A 20427-nucleotide genomic window follows, 5' to 3' on the forward strand; every position below is an offset into this window, starting at 1 on the left:
GTGACTTAAATTGTTCACCAGTTAAGAGAGCTAAGATTTCCGTGAAATGTTCTCTTTTTTTTTTCTTTAAAGCCACGGCACTGAACACAGTGTCGTGAGACATCTGGTGTCTCTGTCACCCTGACGCAGCTTGAAGTTGGTGCTTTATCATCCACGCTCTTTGTACAAAAGTTCATGTGGTATTTGACCTTAATAAGACTCTGTGTTGTCCAACACGTTTCTCTGTTTTGGACAGCTAATAAGCCACAGTGTGTGTCATTTGACTAAGTCTGGAAGAATGGGGCTAGATATGTGTATGTTCAGAGGGTTGTGTGCACGAAGTGATGCAAGTGTGTGTGTGTGTGTGTGTGTGTGTGTGTGTGTGTGTGCGCGTGCATGTTTGCGTGCGTGTGTCTGCGTGTATGTGTGCATGTTTGCGTGTGTGTGTGTGTGTGTGTTTGGGGAAGCAGATGCTGACACTGTTGTGGAGAATGGAGAACAAGAAGCCCAAGGGGCACAGAAACCTGGTAAGAGTATTCTTAGAACACCTCTCTGGCCTTGGACGAGCCGGTCTGATCTCGAACTCCATTCAGCTCTCCTCCGTCATGTATTTCTTTGCTTACTCATTCCTCAGTTAAATTCTTTTACTTATTTTATATTTCCCCTGCCTTTTATGTGAGTGTGTGTGAGTGTGTGTGTGTTTATATTATAGTGTACTACATTGGTGGATGAGACTTTGCAGTGTGAGGTGGGAGGTTAGCGCTTGAGGAGAGAACGGAGAACTGGTGAGGTCACACAGGATGTAGTGATTATATAAGTGTATAGTAATATGCCATTTCTGAGCCCTTACAATATTATTACCATCATAGAGAGCTGTCTTAGTCATTCTTCTGAAGACATGAGTTTTCTTTTTTTTTTTTAATGTGAGTTGTCAAATTACTCTACTGACGTCAGTTTAAAGAACTTGTCTGTGCTCCTTTGATTAATGTTGGCTGCGGACTTGGTCAGACGTTTGTATGGTGTTGAGCTTCAGAGGATCACAGAACTGGAAGGGAAGTAGATAGCTGTGCTTGATGGTAGATGAGAAACACTGTGATGGACCAGTGGCTGTTTCAGACAAGTGGAACACAGTTCCTCAGAATAACCAGTGAATTTAACTGGATGGCCTTCTAAAGCATTCAGCCTCAGTCATGCGTCTTGACTGAGCAACTCAGTATCAGGTTCACACCCTGTAGCTTCTGATGTTCTTGTGTCTTATGTTCACCAGACGCTTATGTGCTAATCAAGTGGTTGTTTGCAAAAAAAAAAACCTCAAAAGAGGTCAAATTCTTGAAGAGCTATATAACATCTGTCTGTCTGCTTAGTCTGCAGTAGTCCTGTCTCTTCATGTCATGTAGTCCTGTATCTTTTGACCATAGTGCCCTTTGTTTCTTCTCATCAAAACACTGTGTGAAGGCCTTCTGTACACCACAGCAGTCCCTGTCCTGTGATTGGACCAGAGCACTTTTCGCCGCATTATCCCAGAGGCCAGTGGAAGGCCAGGGAAAGAGGTTTGCGGTTTTTATGGCTTCGTATTGCAAGACCATATTCCCAAAAGCCAAAACCCTGATTTAATGTGATTTCTTTTCTCCTTTTTTTCTTTTTACCACTGCTTCATATCTTCTATGGACAAATATGGTTCCTGATCTGTGGTGATTTACAGTCCCTCCCACTGCTTGTTTGGCAGGGCTTTTGGCAAACAGATTTATTAATCGTGGTGCAGCACAGAGCTAGCGTCTCTCAGGCCACTGTCTGGTCTGTAAAGCTCCCACCCCCCCTCGGCCTCCACCCCCCTGTCTCACATGATGTTTGGCCATGCTGTCTGCAAGTGTCTGTCTGGTTAGGAGATGAGACACCGCTCTCCCTCTCTCTCTCTCTTTCTCTCTCTCTCTCTCTCTCTCTCTCTCTCTCTCTGAGTCCTCTCTGTCTGTCTGTCTGCGGATGTTCTCTAGCACTGGCCAGCTCAGTCTGACCCTAAGTTAAGCCCAGAGGTAGCTGCTTTACTCAGTCAACTGTCTGAGTGAATACTACAGCCTCTCATTCACTGTGAAGTTTAATGTGAAGTAGGGCAGGGTGAACAGTGAAATTACTATATTGATATTACAATTGTGTCTCTTATTTTAGCTTTGTCCCACTGTGTGAGACTGTGATCTGTAGTCAGATTTAAGTATGGTTTTTCCTAGCTTTTTTATTAGTGTTATGCAGGGCATCGTTAAAGTCTCTGTAAACATTAATAATGTATTATTGAGTGTGGATGGAATTTGTGTCATGTGCAATGTTTTGTGTCAGTGCGTGTATGTCCATATTTTTTTCCTCTTATTTTACTCTTTGGTCAAACTTATTTTGGATACTTTTCATATCCATAAACCTGTCTGTGCTGAGTGGGGAGCTTGTGCATGCGGGGTCAAATTAGAGCTGCGTCTGTGACGGAATGATGAAATCCAGTCTGTCACCCAACCAAAAGTTTTCTTGCTCACTGTGAGTTTAATTGTTTTGGGGTTTTTTTTGTTTGTTTGTTTGTTTGTTTTTTTAAGTTACAGTGAAGATAGAGTGAACAGGACTGCTGTCACTGCTCGCTCTGAACTTACTCGAGCGAAAAAGCTTTTGGACAGGTTGAGTCAGACAGACCTGCACTGCATGATGATGCCCGCTGTTCTGTCGCAGTGTGTGTGTGTGTGTGTGTGTGTGTGTGTGTGTGTTGCTCTGAGGACTCGTCTGGGCTCATGCTGGGTTGGCATGGCATGTGTGCCCGCCTGCTGAGGTCAGCACTATTCACCAGGGGGCATAGGGCAGCAATGCGCAGCGGGAGTGTGCCACTGCCACGGTTGGCCACCTTCGCATAGGAATTCAGACTATGTGCGAGTCTCGTCATTTGATTTTCTTAATCCTGTCTGATTATCTGAGAGAGACGCTCCTTCTGAGGCAGGTCTCTGAGACAGGCCGAGAGATAGACACACATGTATTTCAGGGCTCAGGGATTTTGACTCAGTACAGAATTTTTGGGGCCACATAGCGAGGTTGTGGAATTTTTTTGACGTGACCCAATAGAATCTAGAAACTGCTCACTGTTTGGAATGAAATTCTCCTTGGGATGGCGCAGTTGTGCCTAAATTAGATCTCTCCCACATGTTGGGGAAGATACTTTTTCTCAACATTTTTTTTTTTTTTTTCTGTTTTTGACTCTTGGCTCCATTTATCATCATTACCAGCAGTGGGCTTTTGGAAGCACACAAAAGCTATAGAGGGGAGAAGTAGGACAGGGCATTTAGAACATTGCGTGATGAGCATCTCGCCAGAGGCTGAAGCCCCAGGAATAGAGCTGTACCTCAGAGCTTTAGTTATTTATTTTATTGGGAGGGGATGTTGGACTGGCCTGCATGCTGCATGGGGAAAGATGCTGATTTCTCTGATCCTGTTATGATCAGTCACTAACCAGTTCTCTTCTTCTCTTTCCATTGCCCTCCTACGTTGGACGTGATCTCCTCCTTATGTTTCCTACCTCCCCTTTTTGTTCTCACTCCTCCTCTCCTTTCTTTTGTTCTTCTGATTTTTACATCCTTTCTTTACTGTCTATCACTTTTTCATTGGCTTTGTGGTTTTCATTTTTCTACATGCTCACCAAACTCTCTGATCAATGTATCTTCTCTAATTCTTTATTCCTTCCTTCTCTCATTCTCTCAATCCTTACACGCTCTCTTCTTCTAATCGATCATCGCCGTTTTTTCCCCCCGTTCTTTTGTCTCTCTCTTCATTTCTGTTCTGATCGTCACTCTTTTTTGTCCTGTCACCTGCCTCGCCCCTTTGTACTGCACCTGCTCCAGAGGATTAGCTCTGCTGCTGCTGTCAACAGTTGAGTTTAGCTGCTGCTTCTCTTCAGTCCAAAAACCCCGTCTTCACCGCGGCAACAGCTCCGCCCCTGCTTCAGTCCCATCATATCACTGAGGCCATATGGGATCCTTTTCAGTGACTTATTACAGCCAGTCCCCAGCACCGGGGCAAAGCACTGGGCATGGATGTGTGCCAAGTCTGCCCTTACCTGCAACAGACTGCACCCTTTAGACTTAGTGTCCCAATCCAATGATATACTCATCAAGCATTTACGCGCGCACACACACACACACACATCCCCTTTGACACGACTCCAAAATTTGCCGTGAATAATTACTCCATCAGAGTTCTGATTTTTCATATACCAAGGTCATCACAAAATTCAGATTGAAACACCTACCACTCGCTAAGCGGTTGAAAGCCTTTAGAGGAGATGTGTGCTCCTAACGAGGCAAAAGGATTTTATGAGGGCACTGTAGCCCACAGTAAGAGCTGATATGTCTGTTAATGACAGAGCATTTTTACACATGACTGTCACCCTGGCCTCCAGCATATTCAACACACTTATCTCGGTGGTTTGTAGGTCAAATGGGCTCACTTACCCGCCCACCTGGTCACTGCTTATTTTCTCTCTTACACACACACACACACACACACCTATGAACTGTGTCACACACACCCACACTCACACACACATACCTATGAACTCTGTCATACACACACACACACACACATTCACATGCACACAGGCGGAATCTGCATTTTAAGAATCACTCTTTTCTATGATTTAATTTATGTGTAAGACTAAATTGTCTTTAGTTTTTATACTTTGTCAGGATGCTGGTTTTATAGCATCCTCTCAGGCATCTGATTCAAAGTCTGCTTCATCATTTTGCTACGTGCATCAGCATTATCTTTTCAGTTGGTGAGCTTTACTGTGTTACCATCTTCAGAACTGTGTTACAAATCTTAACTTTAAAATCATAAGGAAAAAACAACACTGCACTGACAAACACACTCATTTCTCATTTCACTCTCAGCCTGGCTCCTAATTAATGAGGATACGGTCCACCCACTTGTACCTCTGCATGTACGCGCACATGCACATGCACATACAGGCTCTCACGCTCATACACACACACACACACACACACACACACACACACACACACACACACGCACACACACACAGACACTTGCCTGGCCCCGTCATGCCTCAGTGGTTTGTGGGGACCTCAGCTCCTCTCCTCAACCCACACAAACAATAACACTGCCAGCCAGTCGCCTGTCAGCACCCAGCCTCAAAGGCCTTTATATAACCACCGCTGCAAGCCTGTTTGTCTATGGCTGCAATCAGAATGCTTTTACATCTAATGTCTTCTCTCTCTCTCTCTCTCTCTCTCTCTCTCTCTCTCTCTCTCTCTCTCGCCCTCTCTCGCTCTGTGTTTGTGTGTGTTTCATTTTTTGCTTCTTCTATTTATGGATATTAAAACTCTGTCTCACGTCTCACTGACTAAATGAAAGATCTGTTTGCATTGCTTTCCCTGCAGGGTCACTCACAAGTCGAATGTTTTTTTTCTCTAAGGAGATGCACCCTTGGACCTTTTGTTTTGGGTTAACATGTTGTGAAACATCAAAAGAGAGAGAGAGAGAGAGAGAGAGAGAGAGAGAGAGAAACAGAGAGAGGGAGAATTAAACTGTGCTGTGGTTTCTTGACGTAGCCGCTGACTTGCAAATCAACAGCCTTTTGTTATTTAATTATTTGTTCAGTATGAGAAAGCACAGATGCTAATTCCTCCCTTACCTTGCACCTTCTGTCAGTTATTTAAAGCATTGTCTCATGGGGTCTGACCGTCACATTATTCAGTACAAACACAAACAGGGCTGGTCTCCAAAGACATCAGCCTGGGTCTTTGGCACTGTTTCTGACCATTGGGTATCGTAGTCAGTTCTTTTAATATGCAACATGTTTCCCTATTTAGTCCAATGACTGTGTTTTGTCAAACAAAATGATACTTAGCCCTGGAACAGGTGACTGATAGGTCATGATGTGTAGAGAAATGTTTCTTTGTTGATGGTTGCAGGTTGAAGTTTAGTTTAGTGTAGGCCATCATGAAGTATGTTTAGTGCAGGCAGGGAATTGGGCAAACTAAGAAAAAAGGACCAGCTCTCATAATCTCCTGTCCTGCTCCATCTCCTCTGCTCCTTCTGCTGTTGTAGTGTTTTTGTGTACAAGTGTACGGTGCTCTTTCCGACCAGACTTTTCTACCTGGTAGGTGTGGACCTTGCAAATAAAATGTTTAACAAACTCTACTGATTTTGTCTAGCAGTTTTTTCTTGCCTCTAGAACCTAGTCCTTCACAGCAAACACACTGTGACTTGTCCTGTTTATATTTCGTAGGTGTGCCTGAAAAAAAAAAAGAGCTTCTTTTTCATTTGACAGAAATGAGAAGTGTTTTTCCTTTAATTATTATGTAATTACTTTCTAAATGTATTGAGAAACTAAATGGTAATGTGGTTTTTAAGTAGTAGTGTTTTTATCAATTCATAGCTCAAGCTTTATTTATTTATTTATTTTTCTTAATTCCCCCTCATCAGAATACATATTTGATTGATCCTCAAAGCGTTCTTTATCCATGAAGCCTATAGCAGCTCCTTTCCCTCCAAATGCCAAGAGAGCTAATTTAGCAAAAGAGTATTAGTGAAGCAATTACACAGTAATCCTCCCCCAGAAAGGCTCTGTCTGCTCCTCACTTTTGCATTTCAGAGACTGGACGAGTTTTTTATTGTGACACTTTTCCCTCACAGGCTGATATCAAAGGCAGTTGGGAAAAAAATAGCCTCTTTTTGGAGTCACCATCCATGTTCTGTTTCAGATCCAGTCCTGCTAACAGTTCATATTTATCAGCACGGCTGATTTTGTGATCGATGACTTTCAAAATGCTTTGCTAACTCAGTGAAGTTAAGATCTCCTTTCTTTCCTGATGTTTTGTGAATATGTTATGACTTAGAGGCTGATCGAGAAAAAAAAAAAGTTGACGAGAATGGTCTTTTTCTGTTCTATAGTGGAATCATATTATCATAGGACAGCCAGGTGTTTCGTTTTTTTTTTAATACGTCTTAAAGAAACACCACAAGTGGTTTGTTAAATTTAATTGTGAATTTGACTATAACTCTCAAAGACACAGCATTAATATTGCTTTACCCATCCTCCAAAGATATTCTGATTCTGTCCTAACCCTTAGCTAGGATTGCTAACTGTCTGTCACTGTGCCCTCTCTTTGTCATTGCGATGGGGTGACTATATGCGCTGCTTCAGTATACACACACACACACACACACACACACACACACACACTGCTGCATGGTCCCAGAAGGGAGCTGTATGTGGGTCATCCTGGCCTACTTTAGTCAGGAGCTGGACAGTCTCGAAGCAGATGTGTTTAATCAGGCGTCTGAGCGTCCCCACATCTCCTGGGTAAGGAGCCACCACTGGGCCTGGGCTCTGTCAGCTGTGTTCACACAGGCTCCTGTGAACAGCTCTCCTCTCCTTCTGTCACAGAGAGAGCACGGACAAACACACACATGCACCCATGTATACACACACACACACACACACACACAAACTCACAGATACCCATGTATACACACACACTCACACACACACACCCATGTACACACACACGCACGCACACATACACACACATACACACACACAAAGGCAAACAGCAGTTTCATTCCTACTATACGGGGCACATTATTACTGGGCAACCAGCATGCTGGGTGAGCAGACTACTCTTTGTTATCTCAGAGAATGTACAGTGCATGTCTCTCTTTGGAATCACAGAGGAGCTGTTTTAGATCACTCAACCAAATGTTCTCAAATGTCCTTGAAGTAGATGAAAGAATTAAAACCTGTCTGTTATGCTGATTTCATTCCTTATGAAAATCAGGCATTAAATGTAGTTTTAGGAGTTCATATGGTGAATGTCTCCGTTTGTGGTTTTCTATTAACTTAAACTTCTCAAATATTCTTTATTCTTTCCCATACTGTCTCATTCAGTTATGCAATAACAGTTCTGTTTAATCCATTTTTTTTTTTCTTTTTATATAATATTTCAGTGATCAAGTAACTGAGTGAAAGCTGTTAAAAGTCATAGAGGTACAGACTGTAAACCCAGGATGGCATGTTGGGGTGTTTGGCTGAGGGGAAGCCATGACCAGACTGCCCTGATCCGAGCTCTTCCCTGCTTTGTTGTGGACAGCTGCATGTCTATTATCTGATCAACATTTTGACTCTAAATCGCAAGGCTCTTTCGGGCGATGGATGAGAGGTGTCGAAGGAAGAGTGACATGTTTATTTAACCTTAGGGAAGAGCTGAGGACAAGTTGTAGTACTCCAGTCGTCTCTGTGTGTGTGTGTGTGTGTGTGTGTGTGTGTGTGTGTGTGTGTGTGTGTGTGTGTGAGTGATGGACAGATGAAAGAAAACTGGGACAGAGAGAGAATGGGGACAGAGGAGCAAACGTGAGAAAGTCGAGTGAGGGGATGTAATGTGTGTGAGAGAGAGAGAGAGAAGAGTAAGATGAAGAGTAGAACAGGAAAAAGATAGGTGTTGTTAGAGAGACAGGGAGCGTGAACATGCAGCCCTGTGTGTTTGGTCAGTCACCCTGCCAAAAACGGCCTGACAGCAGCCTAAGCTACACAGTTTTCTGACCCATTTACGCACATGAAGGCAGAGTGAGAGAGAACTGCATCTTTGCCTCTGACCCCTTCCACTAGGCCCCAGGTTTGGCTATCTGGAGACTACCAGATCCCATAATCCCTCTGCATTGGCCAGCCACCCCCTGCTACCTGCCCAAAAGGGTTTACTTATGTTTTAGCTCCAAAGGTGAAAGTGCTGCTCAGTTACTGTTATCATCCCGCACACACTCATACTTACCCTCCGACAGTTCGTCATGTTTCTTACATTAGTATAGAAGTGTCTGGGTGAGAGGCTGTGAGACGGTCCCCATCGGCACTGGAAACAACTAACGGCCCAGTTGAGGAAGAAAATCTACAGGCATAGAACCTTAGAAGTTGGAGTGATAGTATTGCTAGTGTTTGGTTACGTGGCTGACCTCAGTTGGCCTTTTCCCCCCATTAGATCATTCTTAAACCCTGGAAATTATGTAATCTCTATGTTTAATCCTCTGGATAAATTCTGATAAGATCAATGGACTGTGGGACTATCAGCACTCCACTGGTCACTAAGAGGCTTGTATGGGGGACAGACATTTTGAATTACTTCTTGATTAATTTAGGAGTTCAGTGTGTATCTGTTTGTGTGTATGTGTGTGTGTTTGTCTGTGTGTGTGTGTGGACGTGGGAGTCTCTTTTGTAGTGATATATTATTTTGCATTTTGTCACTACCAACATAGTCTTTAAAAAAAAAAAAAGAAAAGAAAAGAAGAGATGTTGTCTTGTAGTTTTGCCATTATGAAACTGCATTTTCTCATTTTTCAGTCTCTGTTCTGTAATGTTCACTCTGAGTTGAGCTTATGTTGTGGGGTGCCCTAGTTTGGGTTATGGGCCTGTCTGATCTCGTCTCAGTAGTGTTGCAGCCTGTGGGGTCAGCTAGAGGACGCCTCCACAGCAGTGATTTAGTTCACTCTTTACCTCCGTTCTGAGTTTCACAAGGCCATTCCTGACACGCTAATAATGCTCAGATAAATGTTTTGCATCACCGAATGCTTCTGCCTCACAGACACTCTGGTAGAATCTCAAGCTCCGGTATCACAGCTGAAAAGCTTCCTGCACTATCATTTTATCTTGATCTAAGCTTCAAAATCCTGCTCTAAAAGTCAAGCTTGTAAAAATCAGATAGATAGATAGATAGATAGATAGATAGATAGATAGATAGATAGATAGATAGATAGATAGACTGCTCACTCATGTGATAGTGCTGGAACAGTTAGCCAAACTAGTGTTGTATTATGCTGTAGCCTCAATGAAAGCATGACACTGATAAAAATAGATGGCTATGGACTCCTGGGGAGAGATTAGGCATCTGATAGAGAGCATGGGGGGGTGAGAGAGAGAGAGAGAGAGAGACAGAGAGAGAGAGAGAGAGAGAGAGAGAGAGAGAGAGAGAGAATCACCATCCACAAATATACTGCAGCAGTGGCAAATTGGGTCAGAGAGCGCCAAGGAGACAGGAGAAAAAGCAGAGTGTAAAGAGGAGGTACCTAACAAGGCAACTGAAGTACAAGTTCTGGAACAATTTTTAACTCCATCCCAGGCTTTCTCCTCACTGACCCTACACCCCCTTCTGTTACCCACCTTCTCCAAATGTCTGAACCCCCTCCAGCTGCAATCCTGTCCTTTCACGTTAGGACATTTCCTTAGTTTCACACTGCATCTTAAACAAAAGAAAAAAAAAAGAAAAAGAAAGAAAGAAATCACTCGAGCGTGTTGGCTTATGTGTTGAGTAATACTCGGTTAACAGGAAGCTCCCTCGCTCATGCAGGGTATCTTAGGGGGAGCTACATGACTTGGCATTTCTGGCCCAGACGTCCCCGTCAGTTTTCTTTGTCTTCTTTTTTTTCTTTTCTGTTCCCTTTCTTTTTCGGGTTCTTCTAAAAAAGCCATTACTTGGTGTTTACTTTTTGTGGATCTAGAAGTGCCTGGAGCTTTGCATGTACCGCTATTTCATTTCCGTTCTTGACCCAGGGTCCTGCACTTCAGCTTTTGTTACTCTGCTGTTTAGTCCTTGCCACTCGTTCACTTCTCTGGCATCTCTTCCTCCGAGACTCAGGCGTCCTCCAAATCACCCCAGTAGCCACCATGCAATTTTGTTTTTTGCCAGATGCTCCTGGGCTAGGTTTTGCCTGTCCTCAGGAAGTTCTCCTCTCTGTCTCTGTCTCTCTCTCTCTCTCTCTCTCTCTCTCTCTCTCTCTCTCTCTCAGTAATAATCAGAATCCAGGCTTTAGCCCAAATGCTGAAGCCACGGCACTGGAGGCTCTTTTGCTCCTTGACTGTGTCCTCGTACTATAAGGGATTGTCACACATGCACACTTTTTGCCGATGTACCAGACAAAACACTCTTGAGTTGTGGCTGAGGATGTTTTAATCCACTCTTGGTTACATGCCTTTGTTTTGGGGGGGGGGGGGGGGGGGGGGGGGGGGGGTGTTGTTGATTAAGTGTCCTCATAATAGAAGGAAATGTCATGCAATGTAAAGTTAACCATTTACATTATGCCACTCTCCACAGCAGCGTCTCTCTTTACTGCTATGTCATATTTAGTTTTATAAAACAAATGAGCCCATGTCTTTGTGTTGCTGAAGTTGCTACTGCTGTCAAACGCTAATGTTCTGTATGGCTCGCTCTATGTTTTTTGGGATTTTTTTCTTGTTCGTTTTTTTGGCTAATGTGCTGTGCGCACTGTTTGGAAAGGAGAAAGACCGCATTGGTATAAACCAGGGAAGCATTGCGGCTTGTTTGACCCACCTGTGCTTCAGCACTAGTAGAGCTGGAAGCTGCCCCCATTGTCACGGACCTGTCATTCTGTGTAGATCTATCAGTTTGCTGGTGCAGATGGAGAGAGCGAGTGCCCTGTTTTGATAGGTGATATTTTGTACCTATGTGCTAGATACTTGCCTCAGCTAGCTGCTGAGTCATTGTCACCCACCTCCCCCAGTTCTCCCCCCCCCGGAAACTGATAAGAGTCTGCTCTTTGAGTGTTCTGTGGCTTAGCTAATGTCTGTCTGTCCTGATTGCAAGAAGGCAATTCTTGGGAACACTTTACATCTTGTCTTTCATATGTCTAAGATTAAGTGCTATAAGATTGAATGTAATGTAATGTAATAGAAATGTTTTTGTAAAAATAGAACAGGACATCACGTAAAAATATGAACTCGCAAGGCGGTGCAGATTTTTCTGAGATGTGCGACTCCGATGCTGCAGCTGTGGAATAGCTTTTTCTGTGTGGCTCATGATATCTCAAGGAATTTCAAGTGACAGTGCTGTAGTTTTCAGTCCTTCAAACGGTAACCCCCAGAACACTCGGCATATTGGTTTTACAGTCCTCTCCTTTTGCTTCCGTTTCAAAGTCAAGTTCACAGTCGTTAGTTGTGGTGACACTCCTTTTGACTTTGGCAGTCTCTTCTGCCTCACTTGTAGCAGAGTTACAAATTATTATAGGCTGCATAACAGGGGTTGGGATGGGGTTTGGCTACCTCTAAACCAAATTGTACTCGAGCACCCACGGAAAGAGAGCCTCTCGTACAGTGGTCCCGGCAGCCCTGTCTGGGTTTTGGGAGATCCACGCTGCCTTTTGTGACTCTGGGTCTGTCCTGTCGGCTCCGTTTACTGTCACCCTCTGCTGAGCCGCTGGGCCATGAGGGGAGGGAAAGAAAGAGGGAGGGGGGATTTGTGTGAGGGTGCTGCGCTCCCACTGCAGCCAGAACAGCCATTTCGGATCAGGCGCTGGGCCCGGGTTGAGTCAAGAGGTTCCCCGCCGCAACGGGACTCTGGGTTCTCCGTGTTCAGTGACAGACAGAACTTGTGTTCGGGCCCGACTCCACTGCTCTGGGCCCAGACAAGGCTCTGGTTGGATATATGCAAATTTGCTTTGTATTCCTATTATTTATATTATTGTTTCATAGTACTTTGGGTTAACTGGAGAAAAAGACACATTTGCCATTTCTCTGTTGGCTAAATGAAGCCATGAAGGTAAGTGTACAGCGTTTGTGTTGTTTTATGTTTTGATTGTGCTGTGCGAGGTGAGAGGAGGAACTAATCTGTCGTCGTCCGTGTAACAGGCACTGTAGGTTCACTGGTGACACCAGGGGGACAGATTTCTCCGTCACGCCCAGAGCCACAGGGGGAGGTGCGACCACGCGACCACGCCGCAGATCAGCAGGCCTTTGTATCAGACTTCATTCCAGGTGAGAGTTTTGGCTGAAACCTTTGTTACTTAGTTCATGTTTATTACTGCATAACCTAATTGATTACACATGTCATCAGGTAAATTTGTGTTGTATTAATTTGTGTAATTGTGAAACATCTTGTTCAGTCGTACATTGATTTTCAAATTAACAGTGAATTCGTTTTGTTCTCGTTTAGAGGTTACCTATGAAAGTGTAATTAATATGCTCGTCCGATCTACTGCAAGCTGTGTACAGCACTCTGCTCTTAAATTAAAAAGTAATTTAAACAATAAATCACTGGAACCTCTCCTTTTCTTTTCCTTCCTCTCTGTTCGTTTGTTTCTTTTCATATCTGTTGCCTTTCGGTTTCCTTACGCACCTACGCCTGTCCCCCTCCCCCCTTTCTCCACTTTTTTTATTCTCCTACGCAAACCCATGCATGCTTTCTCTCTCCCTATTTCTGGCTGTGTGTCCTGCCTCCCTTTTATGTCTGATATTGTTCCACTCCGTTGGCCATCCCTTAGGCTCTATGGCTGGGTTTCCTGATCAGTGGGGTGCACAGCCCAACCCTGCCCAGCTGCTGGACAGCGCACTGATGGGACCCTTCACAGGTTGTTCTCTCTGTTGGGTTCGCTTAGTCGTCCACTTGACAGTACTATTTACCTTTAAATCAGATCAGCTCCATAATTACAATGGGTAAACTTACCACTCTGAACATGGCTCAAATCTGTCATAGGTTTCTTCAACCTAAATACTACAAAGAAAAGAATAACGTTCTCTGAAAATGAACGTTATTCATTAGTTATCAGTTCACCGTATTCGAAAACTTGGTCTCCATTTCTTGTCATTGTTGAGCTGAGGCTGTAGAGAATTTTGTTTTCTCCCTGTGAGTTTGTGGTTGCTGACCTAATGCTATGGATAAGACATGAATGATGACGGGTAATGGGTGTTACGAAACCCCTGTAATTTCTCCGTACATAATACAGACTAATTAAACTAATAAGCTTTGGCAGCGGGTTTTTTTTTTCTTTTTTTTTTTTTCCCGAATCACTGCAAAGACAGCATGACACAGGAACATGAGGACATGAACACAAACAAGCAAAATAATATTTATCATCACATTTTCTCCAGACGACAGATGAATTCATTTCAGTTTTACAGCTGGCTTAATCAAAACTTGAGTCACTTCTTTGCCTAGTTACATTATTGTGTGTGTGTGTGTGTGTGTGTGTGCGGGCGCACGTGTTCCTTTGGTGAATCAGCTCACACATAAGGTTTTTGGAAACCTGTCCCTGTGCATTGTTAACATGATCATTTCTACAGCTTTTTTGGCTACTCCCTCGCCCACTCCCCCACCCCTCCTCTCTGTGAAGGCTTTTGGCCACACTCTTTGAACAGAGAAAACTCATTATGGTCACACTTACGTTTTCTGCTGTGACATTTCAACTGCCTTCCAGGGAAAGGTCCCCCCCCTCCCCCCCACATGCTTTGCGTTAATGGGCCGCCTTAATGAATGTGTCTTCATTAGTGGGGCCGGTCTCGGTATGCGCTGTCTGAAAAGGAATCATTGGTCATAAATCTTGTTTTTTAAAGACCCCTGAGACTCGGTAGCGTGAGTAGATTGGCAAATGGCTCACTTTTCTGGGGTGATGAGTCATTCCTCACCTCAGAGTGTCAGGCTGAAAAGAGCTCTGGCTTTTCTTTTTCTCAACATCTTTTCACTGATCCTTGTGCTCGGCAGCAGGCCTCTAAAAAGAAATGTCTGCAATGTGTGAAGCTATTCTTCTGTCTGTTCTCATTCAAAAAGCCCATTCAGAATCCCGCGATAATTTTAATATATTTAGCGCTGTATAGGTCTGAGCATGTGACTAAAAAAAAAAAAAGATTATTTGCAGAATTTACCCTCAAAATTTAATCTGTCTGGAGTTTTATTTTCAAGGGAAAAAGGGCATGTACAAACAGCGAGACAATACAGCATGAAGCAAACAGCATAGCACACACCTCGGTTGTCTTTTCTTTCATCTCATTCTCAGTCATGTTAGCTGACATGAACCAAAACACGCTATAATTTAAACTCAGTGCTCTCTGTGAGATATCTCATTAACTCTTAGGTTATAGTCACAAAACAAATGTTTGAGGTAGATCCTTTGTATGTATGTATGTGTGTGTATCCATATGCGTGTGCTTGCACATGTTTTTTGTTTGTTTGTGTGTGTGTGTGTGTGTGTGTGTGTGTGTGTGAGCATGCGTGCATGTTTGTGTGTGTGAGTGCGTGCGCGTGCGTGTTCATACATGTGAGTGTGAATGTGTGCATTAGTATGTGTGTATGTGAGTGTGTGTGTGTGCGTGTGTGTGTGAGTGTTTTTGTGTGTATGTGTGTGTGTGTGACTGTGACATTTCAAAGCTGACATTTCTGTATTAATCTTTAGGTTTCTCTCCACCTGCCATGGGGATGGATGTTAATATGGATGTAGGCATGGTGCCCATGCAGCCAGAGAAAAACCAGAGTATTGCAGAGCCACAAAAGTCTCCATCCTTGGCCTCCGAACCCCCAAAAAAGACAGCAGAGCCCCAGACCCCCACAACTCCTAAAAACACATCAGACCTGTCCTCAGGTAGGAAGAAACAGATACACACACACACACACACACACACACACATCCATCAGCACACACTAGCACACAGACACATACACACACATACTTGCACACTTGTATACAACCACACATGTGAACACACATATATACGCTTATGCTTATGGACATTTAAGTGACAAGGGATGTTCTTTTCTGATGACATGTAGTAGCAGCGGTGATGAGGTTTGATTTGGGCAGAGGATTACAGGATTACTGCAGGAGAACTCTGCAGTGCTCATATTCACGTCAGGTCCGTGCGCAGGCCCAGAGATCTCTGCAGTGAGACTCCTGTGCCACCAAGGGGCACTGTATCTGGAAACAGCTACCATCACACTCACAAACGCACTTTGTCTGCCCAGAAATGTACATCTCCGCCGTCTCGTAGTCTAAGTAATGTACACCCATTTGCTATGCGATGACTCATCCATGGCTGCATCTGTGAGAGGTGGAACAGTGCAGCTGAGACCCGGTGCAGTCACGCGGTGGGTGGTGTGGGCCATGCACACAAGAGGTGGCCGCCTGCTGGTCTTTGTGCGCTGATTTAGCATGCTGTTAGACTGTTGTTTGTGCGCGCAAGCCAGGGCATTCAGCAGGTCTGCTGTAATTCTAACAGATGGAGGGCCTGAGGCACAGAGCGACAAGCTTGTAGATGTCTGTTCAAGACCCAGACCATTAAACACAGACCTCTGAACATTTGCTATATTGAACTCACACCACATTTTTTTTATGCAAAGAAAAATTATTTTTATTACTTTAGGTGCCAATGTGGCAGCGGATTTTAGATTCTCCAGAAATTTGGACGGGCAGGATAATATCCACGGCTGAAGTGCCCTTGGGCAAATGTCCATAACCTCCAACTGCCCCCCAGGGGCAGGTGTGCTGCCCACTGCTCCTGCACCTAGTGGTTGTGTGTGCTCACTACTGGTGTGTAAGGATGGGTTAAATGCTCACAGTGTATGTGCAATCATGGAGATTTAATCTTAATCTCTTTTCAGTCACAGTATAAAACACAGCACTCCTACACAGATTTTTTTCTCCAACCATGTCAAAAAAAGCCTGATTTACACACTCTGTTAAGTGATGTAAAATCAGGATGTAGTGTGTGATTGATCATGGTATGCAAGTAATGCACCAGGTGCTGGCCATTTATCTAAAGTCATGTCATGAGTTTTCAGATAAGAGTCAGAGTTGAGTCCCAGATCCTGACGAACTGATTCTGATTAGAGTCGCATGTCCGAAGCAGCTGAACTAAGTTAGAGGTACAATCATATTGTGCCATAGAGCTGATAGTTTCTATCACTAAACTAAGATTTCATGGTGCATCCTTAAAGTGACAGACATGGTGAAGGGATGTGAAGTTGGATGTGGTATTCTTGTCCCTCAAGGTTTACATCAAATACACCCATTTTTCCTTTCACCCATTTAGAAACGATATGGCACCTACGGGTCTAAGTTAGACTTAGTCATAAAAGTTAGACTTAGTCATAAAAGCCCACCTGGGTTATGAGTCATGATCATTGGAGTCTGAGATGAGAGATGGGTTGGGTATTGTTGAGATCTGATTGTGAACCAAGTTTGCAATTCTGTCGTAAACAAAATAGTGCAAGTTAATCTACACGTGTGTATCTTGAAGTGGGACTACAACCTGAGCACACTGTTGGGTGTTTTTAAAAGTTATGTTCATTGGAGGCTGCAGAGCAGAGCCACAGAGTAGTCCATTATGGTGATGTACTGCATGGTTTATATAGGAAGGAGATGAATGAGTCCTCATAAATAGGCCACCATGCCATCAGCTACAAAAAGAAAAACCCATAGACAGAGTCATCTTGATTGTATGGACAAACATCAAGATCTGATGCATAAAACCAGACTTTCTGCTGATCAGTCTCACCAAAGAAATATAACACAACGGAGAGAAAGCACGTTAATTACTCGTTTAAACCTGGCATGAAACCAGAATTGTTTCTTTCTTGCTCATTTAACCACTGAAAAAAAAGAGAGAGAGAGAGAAAGAGAGAATATATTTTATCAGCTTAGAAAATGAGAGCCTGTATTTTGTCATTTGTGGTGTGTGTCTCGTTTGACAATAGCAACAGTTCATAAGAAATGATCCAGGGCAAATTGATGTCATTACAATTTGATACAATGTAGAGTGACGCATTCGCTGATCCTATCTGGATGATGAGGACAGTTTCCTCTCTTCAATCAGTTAGTTGCATTGCAGCAATAGCCTAAATTGAAGGTAATTTCAAGTGATGCGTACGGAAAAGATAAACATAGACAACCAGAATGGCCTACAAAGTGAAAATAGCTCACAAAAAAATAGCCCACTTCTGAAATGTTTCAGATTGATTTGAGTGAGTGATTATGTGCCGATTTCCTTTTGTTAGTATAACACATCAGCGTTTTGTCCTACACCACTGGTCTTAGTCTCATGAAAGACAGCACGTCTGACTTTGAGCCATTTGTTTTAAGAGGGCATTGCCTCACTCATACAATTTTATATTTTAGAGCAGTCATGTCTTTCACCGATATTGATTTATTGACCATGGAGGTTCCATTGCACAATTCCTTTGGATCGACAATGATTGTAAGAATCTTTGTCAACAACATTTCACATCGTAATAATAATAGTAATAGTAATAATAATAATAATAGTAATAATAATAATAATAATAATAATAATAATAATAGCAATAATAAAAGGTCTAATAAGATTCTTAATAGTGAAAAATTAACTTTTATGCACAATGCAATGAAGTGCACAGTGCCTCTCAAAGAGATGCGTCACGTTCTATTCCCATCACTGCCATTTGAGAGCATGTCCGTCTCTGTCATTTGTCTCTGTGGATCTTTTATCAGAAGGACAAGCCTTACGGGAGACGTGTTCCCGTCACGTTTACTTGTCATTAGAGTGACTGTTTGGAGCTTTAAGAACGTAGGCAAGTGGGTCAATCAAACACAGCATCCCACATCCAGTCAGTTGCAGCTTGGTAAGGCCTCTTCTGGTTTCCTCATCAGAACACAGCACCTGGAAACAGGGACCGATAAACAGCCATATAGCTAAAGGCAGCTTGAAAAAGACAAACCTATTGTGAAGCACCACAATTTGCTTCAGTCGTTTTATTTTCTGCCGCCTGTTGTAAAGCAGTGGGTTCTATAACTGCCACTTTTCCACGTATTCTGTTGTCTTTTACTGTACTTGTGTTTGTGTGTAATTATTTCTCCTTTTTACATCTAGTTATCCTTTGCCTATTGCTATTTGTTTTCTTCTTTTAATACACATTGCATGAAGAACCACAGTTCAAATTCCCTTTAAAATAACTCATGGAAAAGTAGAATAACTCTAAAATAACTCTACTTTTCCTAATGGAAAAGTAGAGATCATCATTGATGCAGGTTCTAAAGACTGTGAATCTTCAGTGTACTCTTCACTGCACCGTACACTTGAAGTCCTTGAAGTAGAGCATAATTAAAGATACTGTTTAGGCTTGCTTCTAGTATTAACTAAGATCTAAATTGTTCCACAGTCTTTTCTCCGAACATTTGGATTGACTTTGCGGAAGAGTATAAAATTTGTGCTAACTGTTTTCCCTCTCTGTACATGAGGTGTCTTTGGTGACGGATGGCCAGATGAAGCTGGCATCCCCTCCGACCTACCCTTCACCCCAAGTGTCTCCACGGTGATCAGTCGTCATGCCAGTCACCTGGCTGAAAGCCCAGAAGACTCCCCTAGCCCTCAGTGGTCTCCCAGAGAAAGGGGAGTAGGTGTGGGAGAAGAGGGTGAAAGTGAGAGTTCAGACCGCAAACAGCAGAAGAAGAAGAAGAAAAGAAGACCCAAGGATGAGATGTGTGATTTTACAGAGCACAGAGGTCACTCTGACACTCAAGCTGAGAACACTGCGCTGCCAGAAGGCTCTCACAGATCCTCGTCGCGCAAGGAGCGAGATCGAGATGGAGGCTGGGAACACGAGGAGATCGGCAGAAGTGGTGCAAGGGGCAAGAAGGGAAAAAGCCGCAAGAAGATTCCAGAAGAGTGGGCAATCCATGCAGAACCTTTTGTCCCTTCTTCCACCTCTCACTTTCAAGAGTTTGGCGTTGATCTGGCCTCTCCTCCACAGGGTCGTGAAAGTCATATGATGGGTTCAGGGCCTGCCCTGGTGTCTCTCACTGACGTCCTCCCTGATGAAGGCCTCATCCCACCATCTCTTACCCAGGATCTTCTATCTCTAACTGCCACATCTCCTCCATCCACTCTGGGCTCTGAGATCTTACCTTCAGCCCAAGTACCCATGGAGGTAGATGGATCCTTCACAGGTAGTGCCAAAGCTTCCCTCTCCCTAGAGTTTGATAATGCTGACCCTTTTGCTTCCACAATAAACGACACCAAGTCCTTCATGTCGGGTGGTGGAGATTTTGAAGAGTCTTTGTTTGAGCAGAAGAACTCTCTCCCAGGGTCAGCTATGGGAACTCAAGTTCTGGATGACTTCTCAATGAAAGAGCCTCTAATATCCACCCCTGGCTCAGGGTTTGGATCATCCATGGAAGCACTGGTCTCCGCTCCCCCATTCACACCATCCGGAGCAAAGTGGTCCCTGAACGACTCACACCTCAACAACCACAACGAGCTCTTTGACGTCACAGGCATGGAAAGTGTGGCGTTTAATGCCCAAGGCCCAGTGACCGTTCCTGTACCATCACCCAGAGAGAAAATTCCCAAAGGGAAGCAGAACAAGAAGTCCCGCTCATCCTCATCGAAGAGCCCTACATCACCTGAAGCGAAGTTGCCCTCTCCCCAAAACTCTGGTCTGAATCCCGCTGCTCCACCGTTCTTTCCTAGCTTCGCTGACCCCTTGGAGCACGTGGCCATGCTGCCCGCCATGCTGGAAGGTTTGTTGTGGAGTGTGGGAAGGATCCATTCATTGCATGACTTGTGTGGATCCCAAGCCCAGGCTGGCAGGGCTTGTTTGCTAGTCTCTCTTCCTGACTGACTAACACACCGAGCCTCATCTGGAGGTTCCAGCATTAGAGTTCACA

The 20427-nt window shown here is 43.8% G+C and overlaps 1 protein-coding gene across 6 annotated transcripts in view; it reads left to right on the plus strand.

The window, feature by feature from the left end:
• The window catches only part of LOC115806653 (microtubule-associated protein 4), a 71140-nt gene that overhangs the window by 18688 nt on the left and 32025 nt on the right, over positions 1–20427 (plus strand). For 3 of the 6 annotated variants that reach the window (XM_030767494.1, XM_030767499.1, XM_030767495.1), the window contains exons 3-7: positions 450–506; positions 12647–12772; positions 13279–13365; positions 15184–15369; positions 19000–20280. In XM_030767494.1, the coding sequence (XP_030623354.1) occupies positions 450–506; positions 12647–12772; positions 13279–13365; positions 15184–15369; positions 19000–20280 (1737 nt within the window). The remainder of the gene's footprint in view (positions 1–449; positions 507–12646; positions 12773–13278; positions 13366–15183; positions 15370–18999; positions 20281–20427) is intronic. The other 3 variants (XM_030767500.1, XM_030767498.1, XM_030767496.1) reach the window with 3 other exon arrangements.

This window comes from Chanos chanos, chromosome 3 (genome assembly GCF_902362185.1).
Source record: "Chanos chanos chromosome 3, fChaCha1.1, whole genome shotgun sequence".
NCBI lineage: Eukaryota > Metazoa > Chordata > Actinopteri > Gonorynchiformes > Chanidae > Chanos > Chanos chanos.